Genomic DNA, 14,156 nt, shown 5'->3' on the forward strand with positions numbered 1-14,156 from the left:
TAGGGACCAACAGTCCCTAACGAGGTGTTATTATTAATATAGTTAAAAAGAAGTTCGCGATCTTTATAGTAGTAGACAGTAGCGGCGGTATTAAGGATAAAGTTATACCTACTTAGTTAAGCTTGTACTACCGCTGCTATAAGCTCTTATTATGGATTTGCGTTAAGCTTAGCTTAACTAGAATGTTTATTGAGCTAGATAGATATTTAAGTTCTAGGCCTCTTTCTTACGCGGATCTTATTGCTAATCTCCTTTAGAGCGTTGTCTGGCTTCCTTTCCTAACAGTTTTCTTTATAGTGCGTAGTTCTGTTAAATCTTATATAGTTAGGGTGCTTATATATCCTAACTGGTGCTATTTTTCTCTTTATAGACCCTCTATTATTTAATTGTGTTACTAGTGTAAAGACTTTTTAATTAAGTTTACTATTAAAAATAATAAGTTCCTTACCTAAAGCTTACAGGTTAGTGTTTTCCCATATCTAATTTATTCGTTTTATTATTTTAAACTAAGCGTATTTAATAGAGTTAACTCTATATAAAAGGGCCGCTTAGGTAAGGAGTTCGTAGTTAATAGGTTAGTTTATTTTAATAAGACGATTAAGGTTTAATATAATATAGGAGATAAACTCCTTTATATTCTTAAAGTCTTATATATGTTTAGTAAAGAGGGTAGCCATAATATTAGTAATAGCTGCTGGATTAAGATCCTTAAAATGTTCTTTTAAGGCCTTTTATTTTTTAAGCGCCTGTTTAGCGTTTAATATAAACGGCTTATAAATATTACTAACGCTCTAGTTAATAAAACCGGCTATATAGGCTAGCTATTCCTTATGTTTCTCCCGTTCCTTTACTAGCTTAGCTGGTTTAATTTTTAGCTATTTACTAGTAAAGCCTAAGTCCGCCTATTTCTCCTTAATTAACTCTAGTATAGGAAGAGGCTGTAGTGGATTATTAAGGACCTACTTAATGTTCTTGGATTAGAGGTGGTTTTGTACATTAATACTAAATATTAGCTAGTTTTTTTGTTTAACGAGCTTTTGAACAGAGGCTTAGGCGGTACATTTGTCGCTTATATTAGTGGGGCTTTAATTATAGGTAGTTTATAGTAGGCAGTTTATAGGCTTAATATATTCCTTAGCCAGTGTAGGCAGTTCCAATAAGCTTTTTTTAATCCCCTACTGATGCGGATATTATAAAGCTTTGTTCTTAAAACTCTATTATTTTATAATAATAATAGTAAGGTTATTTACCGAATAAGAGGTCCTTTTAAGCCTCTGGTGCCGCTATTTGGTTACGGACTGTATTAGGCTTATCCTTAGTAGGATCCTCTTATGTATTTGGCGTAGAGTCCGTTAGCAGCTATATAGCTGCTTATTATAGGTTTTTGGTGTTATAAGTTAGTAAACGTTTACCGACTTCTGTTAATGCCTATATAGTAATATTGCGACAGTAATTATTGTAACAATAATAAAGTAATTAAATTTAGCTTATTAGGTGTAAACCCAGGCTTATAACCTATTAAATTGAGGTTATGTAGCTAAAAACTTTGTGTATTGCTTATTTTCTATATAGGTGGTTGAAGAGATTTTAAGGAACTTTGACCGCCGGTTGAAGTTGTTTGATTGGTTAGATTCCTGCCAAGAGCTTTCTCCCACAAGTCTCATCACGTGATATTGTTGCGGGCTTGTTTTCCAACATAGACGGCACCTCGGGGGAGATTTCCTATGTATTTTCCTTTGTGTTCTATGGTTTTATTAAAGCAATTACGGAGGCTGTATACAGGTGGTTTCATTTTTCAAGTACTGCCAGTGTATAATTACGGCACCTGTTGTACCGAACGCGTGCTTACGCGTTCGGTACACCAGGTACGCGTTTACGCGTTCAGTGCACTAACCACTCGCTTACGCGTCTGGTGCACTTATGAAGCACTAACTAATCAGGGGGGAGGTGCATCAGTATATAGACCACGTAGTCTGCTTTATACAATCGACAGTCACCATCCAAACAAGTATACGATACTATATGTATTTCGTGCCCGTGGATACGACTCACTCATGCTATTAAGTTAGTACGAACAGGTATATTAAGATATTAAGAACTAGAGGACTTTATAAGTTACTTAACTTTCTAGTAGTATTAAGGATTTAAAGGAGGATAAGTAGTAGATTTTTTAGACTAGTATAGCTCTGCTTAAGATTTTAGGGTAAAATATAAATTTTAGGGTAAAATAGAGATTTTACTAGTAATTTATATAAGAGTTCTGTAATATACTAAACCAATTAAGGCAACGTCTAACTTCTACTAAAAAAATACCACGCTAAGGATTATAAGGCTTAATTTAGATCTAACGACTTACTAACTCTTTTATTAATCCTTCCTTATATATATCCGCTATAGCTAAAGTAAGCTCTAGCGTTATTACTCCTTTTACCTATAGTATCTATATATTATTATAGGAAGTCTTTAAACTTATTACCCTAGAGCTCTAGCTTACTCCTCTATAACCTAAAATGTTATTAAATATACTCCTTTAGCTTACTAAAGAACCCCTTAATTAGATTTAGATTAGGCGAATATACAGATAGAGAGATAAGTACTATACTATACTTAGCAAAAAGAGACCTAATCCGTCCTAAGTAGTGGAAGCTTATATTATCTATAATAACTACTAATCTTAAAGCTGGATAAGGATTATAATAAGGTAGGAGCTAGTGTTTAATTTAGTAATTATATCCTTCCGTGTTTATTAAGCCGCTATATACTAATAATACTAGTATACCGTTAATAGTATACGTAGGTAGAATATTAACTTACTGCTTACCGCGATTATATAGAGTATATAGAATTGGCGTTGTGCCTACTGGCGCCTAAGCTGACTTTTATATACCCGTCTTTAAGTTAGCGCTAGATTCGTCTATAAAGACAAGTTGCTTAATAGTAAACTATAAGATATTAGCCCAGTATTAATTATGGTCCTCCTAACTACGCTTTAAAGTAACGCGATAAGCCTTATATATAAGTAAATTATTTCCTTATCTATATATTTAGGATATAGCTTACCAGCTTCTTACTCCAGCTAGTAACTTTTAGCTCTATAGTAATTATCTATAGGCTTACTATAATTTTAAAACTGTTGTATATATACTAAGCCATCTTATCTAGATATAGATTTGGTGCCTCTTTAAGTTAGTAGAGTAATATAACAATTATCTAAGAGCTTAACGTCCTCTTTGGGCCGAAGTGTACACGGCCGAGCCTTATTCTTCCGTACCTTTTTAGTTTCCGCCGAATTTATTAAATAGCTCTGCGAGAGTACTTGGCCTAAACGCTATACTGTTAATTAGTGGCGCCGGCGTTAATAAGGATTTCTAGGAAGACGTGTTGCCATTTGTGCATATTAGGCGCCATATTTAACGGAGGCGACGACAAGAGCTATACCACGGTCTAGAGCAAATATCACGATATTGGTAAGGAAGAGAAGCTACGAATAGCTTCAAAGTGCAAGGAGGCCCTCCTCCTAGCGGCCACTACATCCAATTCTGCTAGCTCTACATACTAATTTAGGCGAGTCTTAAGCGAAATTAGATGCCATCGCTGCTGCGCGCACGGGCCCGGTCCCTGTAGTCCTCACAACTCCTTCACCATCATCACCCACAAATATAAGCCTGATACCATAGTATGCCTGATACCATAGTAAGGGGAATCAGCCACACTCCGCTCTGCGCGACCTTTCCAAGCTCTCGCAGCCTGCGTTAGTTTTCGCAAAATCTTGTGCGTCGCGCAGCGCAACTAGTGTCGTGGCCTCTTACAGCTTTGTTATTTCATTGTATTAGAGGAGTTTGTTTATTAAATTGCCTGGGACAGTTCGGTAGATTCGACGGCGGTGTGATGGGTTGTGGTTCTTCAAAGGGAGCTGGCCCGGAAGGGGATATGCCGCGGGAAGGTGAATCGAAGGAGGCCGCCACGGGACCCACACATCCTTGGTCCAATCTCCCTCCAGCCAATAACATCCGATCTCCCACCGCCAGACGTCCCGCCAACCATAAGACAAGCTTTGCGCAGCTTGTAGGAGAGCGGAAGAGTGAGATTTCAGCCCTTCCAGCTTCCAAGGAAAATGATGCCGACGAGACTGCACTTGTTGAAGAACTGGATCTGGTAATTAGACCCTCATTTATTATTGCTTTGAATTTGATTAAGTGGTTTGCTAGGATTTCTTCGACAGAGAATGCGTTATCCCTTAACCCGCCGGCGTCCTCCGTTATCGATAAGATGATGGTCCGTGTGCATAGAACACCAAAAGTTCGTCAATCTAGGGCTCTTTATTGGCTAAAATCTTATCGATAAGAATTTAGCCAATAAAGAGCCCTAGATTGACGAACTTTTGGTGTTCTATGCACACGGACCATCATCTTATCGATAACGGAGGACGCCGGCGGGTTAAGGGATACTAGGCAGAGGAAGCTATACCGCCGCTTCGGCAATTGCTCGCATGGACAGTGGAAGTGACCTGCCATTTTGTGTGTCAATGCGATGGCTTAAAGAATACGGAAGATTGTCGGAAATGGACACGAATTTCGAACACCCACGGGTCAAAACATTAGCTGGCTCCGAGTTATCTATCCAGGGCGTCGTCCGCGATATGCAATTCAGACTAAAAGGTTCCAACAAGACGTTCTGTAGAGACTTCTTCGTAAGCGACGCCCTCGATGACTGGTACGACTTTGTGCTAGGTAAAGATTTTATGAAGAAAAATTTCGATATGCTCTTTGGACCGGGTGGGAAAGTCCAAAAGATGATTGGGGGCCTGTTTGGTACAAAACGCCGGACTCCAGGTACGCGTTCTGAGAGTGCTAGCCGCCATATTGTGTCGTCATTCTGACAAACTGCTGACGTTATTGGGGTATTTAAGCCGAAAAGGCTCAAGAAGCTGCCCTAAAGGCCCAACAGGAAGCCGACGCAAAAAATAGGGAGGCCGACCGCTTAGCAAGAAAAGCGAATGAGAAAAGACAGGCTGAAGAGACTCAAAGAATAGAAGAGGCTAATTTCCAAAACCACTATGCAAGAAACACAAAGTAATAGCTCCTTCTAGCTGGCAATAAGTTTAAGATTTCAAGGACTAACCCTTTGTTAGTTGAAGATTACCGGCAGGGATATCCGCAATGCTGTCGGGTTGAAAGTTAAATAGAAGTTGAGTGTTCCTTGCGAGAAATAAAGAAGCATATATGCAATAAATTCCAATTCGTAATTGATACTCTGAGCTGAATAAGACGCCCATTTTGTAACTGAATTATAGTTATGCTTTCTGCGGAGAGGCTTGCGGAGAGGCTTGCGGAGAGATTGCGGGGTCCCGCAAGGTTGATAAACCTCTTGAGCGGAGCGTATCCCCTTTCCAAGCATTTTCGGTCCGATCATTCGTCCCTCGTGAAAGACCCAGTATGTTGGTTATTTCCCAGCTTCATGGTATTACAAAGCTTGGTGCGGAGGCACTTTTTTATTCTTTTTAGGAGCCACTGACTATGGGAATGCTAATAAGGAAGCATTACAGTTTCTGGCAGATGTTCGGATGCGAAAAAAGAAAATACCATCGTCTATGCCTTTTTAAGTGAAATTTTTTTAATTGGCTCCGCATATTCCTTACAATGCAGTCACGATGAAGCTCCTTACATCTCAAAATGACTAATGGCTATAACCCACTGTAGATGCTATTCGTGGTAATAACAATGCCTTTTAGGAGCCTGTTTCGACGCGATTAGGGAGGATGAAGGCGTTGAAGATGGGTTGTAGCGTAGTTAGATATGCACGAACATGCACGATATGCCGCACGTGGGTTATGTCCAGGTCTTTCGTTCGTGCGACGGTTTTGCTGCAGGTGATGTTTAGATCTCGCTTCGCACAGGCTCTAACCGGGTCAGACGGGGCGGGAGAGGTTCACATGGTCAAAGCTACGGTACCATCAGACTTTGCAGAAGGGGAGCTCCGATCCATCGTCATATCCTTTGCTCCTCTTCACACAGCTTCCCCTATAGCTGTCCGATATCCAAGCTTTTCTTAGCACTTGTAGACACCCATTGACGTCCAATTGACCTGATTAGCCCATTATGCAGTATGTACCAACCCCTAGCTGTGCCATGCATGCCCCTCCAATCGACGAGCTCGATTGCCTTACTGACTCGCTTCCTCCACCAGCTTCGGCGAGCAGCTCAAGTCCTCGCTGATCAAGGATTGGTACTTCTATTACATCTCTTACCAAGACCTCAAAGATAGTCTAAAAACTCCCTTCGACACAAAACCTACTGCTGAAAATCCCTCGCCCAAACGAAGACCATGGACTGAAGAAGACGAGCAACGGTTCGTTAGTGAGCTAGAAAAAGAACTAGATAAGGTCTACACTTTCCAGAAAGTTAAGAGTGGAGAGATAGTACGAAGGATAACTGCCTCAGAGAAGGAAGTCAATCAAGTGATAGCGAAGGCCGATGACCAGGATGGACGAAATGGGCAAGACGACTCGCCTACCGAAGAGGATTTCATGTTGCTTGAAGAAGATCTAAGCGATATCATTGCCGATGTGCACGATTTAGCCAAGTTCACACAGCTGAACTATACTGGCTTTCAGAAGATTATCAAGAAGCATGATGTGAGTGGATAAGGCTAATTTTCGAGCTTAAACGAGGCTAATTACTAGCAGAAACAAACAGGATGGCATTTAAAGCCTGTCTTTGCGGCACGTCTGAGAAGGAAACCATTCTTCCAAGACAATTACGATGCTTTCATTGTAAAACTTTCCAAGCTATACGACAATGTGCGGACTCGAGGCAACCCAATCAAAGGCGACTCTGCCGCAGGAGGAAAGCAACAGAATTTCGTGCGCCAGACAACTAAATACTGGGTGCATCCGGACAATATCACTGAATTGAAGCTCATCATTTTGAAGCACCTCCCTGTCTTGGTGTTCAACCCAGAAAAGGAGTTCTCTATGGATGATACGGCCATCACTTCAGTTTACTTTGATAATACGGATACTTGGGAGCTCTACGAAGGGCGTCTAAAGAAGACGGAGGGCGCCGAAGCTATCCGACTGCGCTGGTACGGAGGTATGCAGAGCGAAGCAATTTTTGTCGAAAGGAAAACTCACCGCGAGGATTGGACTGGAGAAGAGTCGGTTAAGGCGCGTTTCAAGACGAAGGAGAAGAACGTGAACGGCTATCTCGCTGGTAACATATCGGTTGAAAAATTGTTTGAGAAAGATCGTAAAGAAATGAAAAGGAGCGAAAAAGACATCGCATCCGACGAGCAGTTAGCAAGGGAGATCCAGTACAGAGTCCTAACTCGCCACCTTGTTCCGGTTACTCGTTCGTTCTATCATAGAACCGCCTTTCAATTGCCAGGAGATGCCCGAGTTCGGATATCACTCGACACAGAGCTCACCATGGTTCGTGAAGACAACCTAGACGGCAGAACCCGAGCAGGTAAGAACTGGAGACGAATGGACATCGGAGTAGATTGGCCTTTCTCTCAACTCCTACCTGAAGATGTTGAACGATTCCCCTACGCCGTTCTCGAAGTTAAGCTCCAAACCCAAGCTGGACAAGAGCCCCCCGAATGGATCCGTGAGCTAACAGCGAGCCATCTTGTCGAGGCTGTACCCAAGTTTAGTAAATATATTCACGGGACTGCAACTCTCAATCCGAATCGAATTAATCTTCTTCCTTATTGGGCTCCGCAAATGGATGTCGACATCCGCAAACCTATCACCCACCGCTTCGGTATTGAGCGCCCCGGCCAGTCGGCAGACATATCGACCTCAGGAAACCTAGACGACGATAGCGATGATGAGGATGGTGCTGGCCTAGTATCCCTACATAACCAAGAGGACGATACAGAGGATATGCGCCGCCTACGTGCTGCTCGTGATGCCCTGGCACAGCATGATCTTGATCAACGCCGCGACTATGGCACTATCAGCAACGGTGAAGGACCTAACGCTCTTGACGTTGAAGAGCGCATTGCCGCACAACCGCTTCCAGCACCCGAAGACGATTATCCACTCTATGACTCCGACGATTCTGAAGACGATTTAGAAGAAGCACGTTATGTTGGCGGTTGGCACTACCGTTCTAAACTGCTAAAGCAGAAGGTACGGCAAGCTGGAAGAAATTTAGTAGAATTGGCAGGGAAGCTAGTGCCACGGCCACAGCCAACGCTTATGCCAACCAACGGGCCAAGTATGGGCATTCCGAAAGGGTCTGGCGAAGTCAAGAGATTCAAAGCACCCAAAGGCAAACGCATCCACGTCCCCGTCCGTGTTGAACCCAAAGTGCAGCTTGCTACTGAGCGTACCTTCCTCTCGTGGCTTGAATTTAGCATCATCCTGGGCTCTATCGCCGCAACATTACTCAACTTTGGCGACTCCCTGTCCGTTGCCGCTGCGTGGGCTTTTACCATCGTCGCTTGTCTGGCATTATTTTACTCCATGGGCCTGTACATGTGGCGTGTTAAGATGATCAGATCACGTCGAGCAGTCACTTANCATGATAAAATTGGTCCGACGGCGCTGTGCGTGGGCCTAGCAGCGGCTGTGGGTGTTAGTTTTGGAGTTCGGTGGGGTGGAGGCGGATGGAATGGAGGATTAAGAGGTTAGGTCGTATGGAGGAAACAAGCTGGAGGTATTTTGGAAATACGCCGTGGGACGAAGGTTGATGATTGGTAATGGAAGGATATGAAGACTGCGAAGAGCCGGATCGCGAAGGACTGAAGTCGGTTGGACTTATTCAATACGCAGTACCACTTTTTTCTTTTTTCCTTTGGGCAAAGGTTTGTAACATGAGTGATCAGTATTTTTAAATGTAAAAGCAGACAGCAGAAAAATAAATTGAATTTGCAGAGAAAGTCTTCGAGTGTCTACATAATACAGAACAGATCCCAAAACCTTGATATCATCTCTTGCTTTTCTCCTACGACGTCTTCTTCTTCCCAATACTCACGTCCAAACCCCCAATAACCCAAGCAGCACTGAACACACTAAGAAGTGTCGCAAAAATGACGATCGGCTTCCGGAAGCCAGCCGTCCAGGGGTAGTCATAGGTCACAACGATATCACGGTCTCGCCACTCGTCAACGAGGTTGATGGCTGTGAGCTTGAGAGTTGTGCGGCCGATGGTGTCCATAAAGGTGCGGTGGATAGTGGTGGATGAGGCGACAAGGGGGACGGAGGTTTCGTAGCGGATGTTACTGCAAAAATCACGTTAAAACTCTTGCGCTCTAGAAATACAAGGGGGAGAGAAAACTTACGTCGCGCCCTCAGGTAAAATCACCCTAACCTCTACTTTTTTATACTCAATACCCTCAGGCATCCTTGGGCCCTCCAAAAACGGGACTTTCAACACATATCCGTCACCTTTCCTCAGCTTCCTCAGGTATTCCTTAAGGTCCGCATCCCAACCAACCTTGAAACTGTACTTCCAGCCCCCAAACACGGGATAGCGGGGTCGAAGCTCTAAGTGCGCTTCCCGCACACCGCTCCTAAACCGGCTCGTGGACACATTGCCAATGTCATCCGTGAAATATGGGTTCATAGACCCAACGCGGAGTGGAATTGGAAGCTGCTTGAGCGCCGAGGTTGGCGGATTCGAATACTGTTGCATCTGCCAAGAGACGCGCGAGAAGTGGTTGGCCAGCTGGGCGGCGCGGTTCGTAAGCCAGTACCGTTCTTCTGTTGCCAGATTCCCGCCCCAGTGGCTGACCTCGATGTCGCGCTCGAGAAGACTCACGTGGGTGAGAGGCTTAGTAAACTCGTATCGTACACTGACGGATTCTTCGGCGCCAGCCGGGATGTCATTGTACGGGCCGTAGGTGAAGGTGCTACCTTGCTTCTGTGGGTCTTGCTGTTTCTCGGCATTTGGTGTGGGGAGGATTGTGTAATCTGGGATGTCGGTCGAGGGGAATTTGACCTTGGTCTTCTGCTTCTCGGTAACATAAGCAGAGGGAGTGTATGCGCTGAAGGTATACTGGACATATTGTTTGTCCAGCTGGTTGATGGTGGCGGGGACAGGGCTCAAGGCGGAGAGTATGGAGTATGAGATACTGAGAGTTTGTTGGGCTCTTGGTTGTAAGGGCTCCGGAAGGTGGATAAGGTAGAATTCGGTGGGACTGAGAGTATTGTCAATCACATTGAAGTATTTAAGAGTAAGTTTGAACGTAGGCTTACCTATAAGAATCGTATTCTACAACTTCGGTCTTGAAAGGAAGCTTCCCAGCCGCTTTCTTGTCTTTCACTTCAAATCCTCCAATTCTGGAAATTAACCTGAAATCGAAAGGAAGGTAATATTCGGATTGTGGCTTCGAATCGATATTCTCGATGATTACATTGATAGTCTCTCGCGGATATTCCTTGTCTAGATTGGTTGTCCGTACAAGATTGATATTCTTGAAGACTTGTGGAGGCTTGAAGCCGCTGGGTAATATCTGTTTCGAGGAGAGAGGCTGTGTGACGTTCAGTTCGGCGGCGCAGAAGCTCGACAATACTGTTAGACAGCCTAGGGCGAGGGTAATTGACCTCATCTTGGGTATAAATGAGAGACCCCAAGCATAGAGGAATCAATGCAGTGATTGAAAGGGTATTTGATGGGTGGAGATGCTACTTTGGAGAATTGATCCTGGAGAGCTGATGCGTCGTGTTCTCTCGACCATTCTGCCACCGCTTTCAAGCTCCGCGCCAAGATTCCACTCCGCTCTCCGCGGAATGAATATCTTCCTGCAACCCATGCCACGCCCTTCGTCTGTCAGCCATTAAAACCCAAGCATGCCGCCTTGAGCTTCAGCAGTAACACTTGAGGCATGGCTCTCATTTCTAAGGCTATTGGCAAAAGCAGCCGAGCTTCGAGGCAGCCAATATCATCGCTATGGACATCTTACCGCTCTCTTAGCACTAACAGAAGCTTTCTAAGGATTTCGGAAGAGGTGCAAGAAGCTCTTAATTCCAAGAAACCTGTAGTCGCCCTCGAAACAACAATATACACTCATGGTAACGCATCTCTACAAGTGGTCAAAGTCTCTGCTAATGAATTGCTTATAGGTTTCCCTTATCCTGATAACATTGCTTTGGCCTCACATCTTGAAAGTGTCGTTCGCATTAATGGCGGTGTTCCTGCAACTATCGGTATAATAGATGGAGTGGCTCGTGTGGGAATGAGCCCTGAAGAACTTATTCAACTCACATCCTCTTCTGGACATGAAAATACTCTAAAGATCTCCAGGCGGGATCTAGGATTTGTCTGTGGGTTGGTACTACTTCCTTGAGGATGAACACTCTACATATACTGAGGCCTTTCTAATTGAGAATACATTCAGAGGCTAGCAAGCAAAAGGTTCAATGGAGGCACTACAATTGCCGGAACTATGGTGTTAGCCCACCTAGCTGGAATTAAAGTCTTTGGTACCGGCGGCCTTGGTGGAGTTCATCGAGGCGCAGAGTCTAGCATGGACATTTCTGCCGATCTGACAGAGCTAGGACGGACTCCAGTCACTGTGGTTAGCAGTGGTTGTAAGAGTTTCCTGGATATTCCTCGAACCTTGGAGTATCTGGAAACGCAGGGTGTCGGTGTTGGCACTTTCGCCGATGGAAGACAGGACAAGATAGATTTTCCTGCCTTTTGGTCAAGAGAAAGTGGAGTCAAGAGTCCTATGGTCATTCGGAATGAGATTGAAGCAGCCGCTATTATCCGTATGTGTAGATCTTATTTTCGTTACACCGTTATCTCATGCCCTGCACTATCCAAGAGGTTACCTTATATTGTCTTTATATCATTTTGCTTATTGAATTAATTTTTTTCAGATGTCCAAATGTCCTTGCCCCTCTCCTCTGGGCTAATTTTCGCAAATCCCATTCCCGAAGAGGCGTCCATCCCGAAGCACGAAATGGATGCGATTATCGAAGAGGCAATAAGGCAAGCTGATGCAGCTGGCGCTTACGGGAAGGACAACACCCCGTTCATCTTAAGCAAAATCAAAGAGCTGAGTGGTGGTAAGAGTGTACCTGCCAACAGGGCTTTGATCGAATCGAATGTTAGACGTGCTGCTATTGTAGCTAGGGAACTAGCGATTCTAGAAACCACCCAAGCTGAAGCTATTGGGTGAGATATCTATGATCATGTAACTCTATAGAGGTGGCGCTGATAATACTTATGTAGGAGGAACTCAAGCTATCTTACTCCATCTGATCAACCGAATCTTTTATATGGTCCTTCAACTGGGGATGTGGCACAAAAATTAGAACAGGCTCCTCCAAACCCGACTCAGGCCCTTCCAAACCCCGATATTATCGTAGCCGGTGCATTGGCTGTTGACTTCTCCTGTGATTACGCTCCTCTGCCTGGCTCGGCGGCTAAAGTTGCGGTATCACCTCAGCTCAACACCTCTAATCCATCAGTAATATCACAAACATTAGGTGGCGTTGCTCACAACACAGCGAAAGCCGCACACTTTATGGGCAGCTCAGTCCGGCTCTGCAGCGCTGTTGGTGACGATATCAGCGGCCGAGCAGCTCTAACCCAGCTGGCATCTGAGGGCATGCAAATTAGTGGAATTGATGTGCTAGGCCAACCTAACAGGACAGCACAATATGTTGCCGTCAACGATGCTCACAAGAATCTGACGCTCGCTATGGCTGATATGGGCATCTTGGAAAGTATCACTGCTGAGAGTATTACAACTCGATGGCTTCCGGATCTTAATCAAGCTAAACCGAAATGCCTCGTTGTTGACGCCAACTGGACTGGTCCAACACTATATGCCTGGCTACGCGCAGGCAAGGCGGCGGGCGCGCTCACAGCCTTCGAGCCCGTATCTACTGCTAAAGCAACGCGGCTATTTGCTCCATCCCCGAATCGCTCTGAGGCTATTCCCGTCTTCCCGAATCATCTTGTGGATCTCGCAACTCCGAACACCCATGAGTTGTCCTCGCTACATAGTACTGCTACCCGCCTTGACCTCTTCTCAAGGTCCGACTGGTGGCGCGTCATTGACTCCCTCGGAATCCCATCATCAGGCCTTCGCGTTGCTCTATCAGTCACTACTTCATCTGATCTTGTCAACCAAGGTCTTCCTCAACAGAGCATTCGGCTTCTTCCTTTTATACCTACAATCCTCACGAAACTGGGCCCAAGGGGGGTGCTCTTGACCATGTTACTCAAGGCTAACGATCCACGCTTAAGCAGCTCGGAAGCATCCCCCTACGTGCTAAGTCGCTGCTCAAACGGGGACCCGGAAGTTGGTGGCATCTACGTCCGACTATTCGAGCCTGAAGAGGTTCTAGGCCCAGGGGAAGTGGTCAGCGTGAATGGTGTTGGAGATACATTCCTTGGGGCACTCATGGCAGGCATATCTCGAGGCCGGAGGATCGAAGATGTGGTAAATCTAGCGCAGAGAGCTGCAGTGTTCTCACTCAAGAGCAGGGAGACAGTGAGTACAGAGCTAGTAGCACTAAGGGCTGAGGTGTAACTCATTTAGTTGTTGGAAGGCTACATATACATTGACATGGGAGGTCGTGCAGACCGTGTGGGACAGATTGTAAGTGAGTAGAAAGTTGTTGTATTGGTTTTCTAATGCTGCTGGCTATATACTACCTGAGTAGGCTGCTTCCCTGCCCACGTCTTGTGGGCCGCTGTTTCCCTTACAATTGCCCCCTTCATGAAAGTGGATGTAGGCAAGTAGTGGTGATAATTAGTGTTGGAGAAGAAGCAGATAAAAACCGTAGCGAGAGAATATATTAGAGAAGGGGAAGTAAATAAACTTGTCTTATAAAAGCTGTGGTAGAGCGTTGGTAGTAAGTCTAGGAGTATGGGACTGTAGGGCTCGACTAGGAGTACGGGCAGGGTGTTGTTGAGGGCTTCCCGGGCAGCTGTCTTGTAGGGTGCTGCCGGTGACTGGCCGAATATTCGGTTGTCTTGCTTGGCCTTTTGAGTAGCTTGACCTTACCGTCGGCGTCAAGGAGGTCGTGTTTGAGAGTTGACGGTGTTCTGAATACTATTCTGGCCGCTTTTGAGTAGATGTCTTTTGAGGGGTTTGAGTCGCTGAGGTGCTTGGGGTAGCATATATCCATTAACTGAACTTGTTTCTATTCTCTCTTTCCTCTATATAACAATACTACTTTAGAGTGAAAA

The 14,156-nt window shown here is 44.8% G+C and overlaps 4 protein-coding genes across 4 annotated transcripts; 3 read left to right on the forward strand and 1 right to left on the reverse strand.

Annotated features, from left to right (window-relative positions):
• Positions 1-4,486: 4,486 nt before the first annotated feature.
• K441DRAFT_657059 (uncharacterized protein) lies at positions 4,487-5,302 on the forward strand (the record flags this gene model as incomplete). The annotated part of the gene is made up of 3 exons (XM_067648116.1): positions 4,487-4,832; positions 4,910-5,072; positions 5,132-5,302. 3 exons carry the CDS (start codon positions 4,490-4,492, stop codon positions 5,133-5,135), a joined length of 510 nt encoding a protein of 169 aa, XP_067505924.1. The 3' UTR covers positions 5,136-5,302.
• Positions 5,303-6,098: 796 nt separating this feature from the next.
• On the forward strand, positions 6,099-8,638 carry K441DRAFT_675851 (SPX-domain-containing protein; the record flags this gene model as incomplete). Its single annotated transcript, XM_067650893.1, has 3 exons — positions 6,099-6,103; positions 6,187-6,634; positions 6,686-8,638. 3 exons carry the CDS (start codon positions 6,099-6,101, stop codon positions 8,636-8,638), a joined length of 2,406 nt encoding a protein of 801 aa, XP_067505925.1.
• A 313-nt stretch (positions 8,639-8,951) lies between these two features.
• K441DRAFT_685950 (Ribophorin I) lies at positions 8,952-10,557 on the reverse strand (the record flags this gene model as incomplete). The annotated part of the gene is made up of 3 exons (XM_067651938.1): positions 8,952-9,228; positions 9,289-10,146; positions 10,205-10,557. The coding sequence occupies 3 exons, from the start codon at positions 10,555-10,557 to the stop codon at positions 8,952-8,954; spliced, it is 1,488 nt and encodes a 495-aa protein (XP_067505926.1).
• A 207-nt stretch (positions 10,558-10,764) lies between these two features.
• K441DRAFT_607491 (uncharacterized protein) lies at positions 10,765-13,494 on the forward strand (the record flags this gene model as incomplete). The annotated part of the gene is made up of 5 exons (XM_067645441.1): positions 10,765-11,020; positions 11,072-11,280; positions 11,347-11,719; positions 11,831-12,128; positions 12,189-13,494. The coding sequence occupies exons 1-5, from the start codon at positions 10,834-10,836 to the stop codon at positions 13,492-13,494; spliced, it is 2,373 nt and encodes a 790-aa protein (XP_067505927.1). The 5' UTR covers positions 10,765-10,833.
• Between the last annotated feature and the right edge of the window lie 662 nt (positions 13,495-14,156).

This window comes from Cenococcum geophilum (genome assembly GCF_001692895.1).
Source record: "Cenococcum geophilum 1.58 unplaced genomic scaffold K441scaffold_13, whole genome shotgun sequence".
Classification (NCBI taxonomy): Eukaryota; Fungi; Ascomycota; class Dothideomycetes; order Gloniales; family Gloniaceae; genus Cenococcum; species Cenococcum geophilum.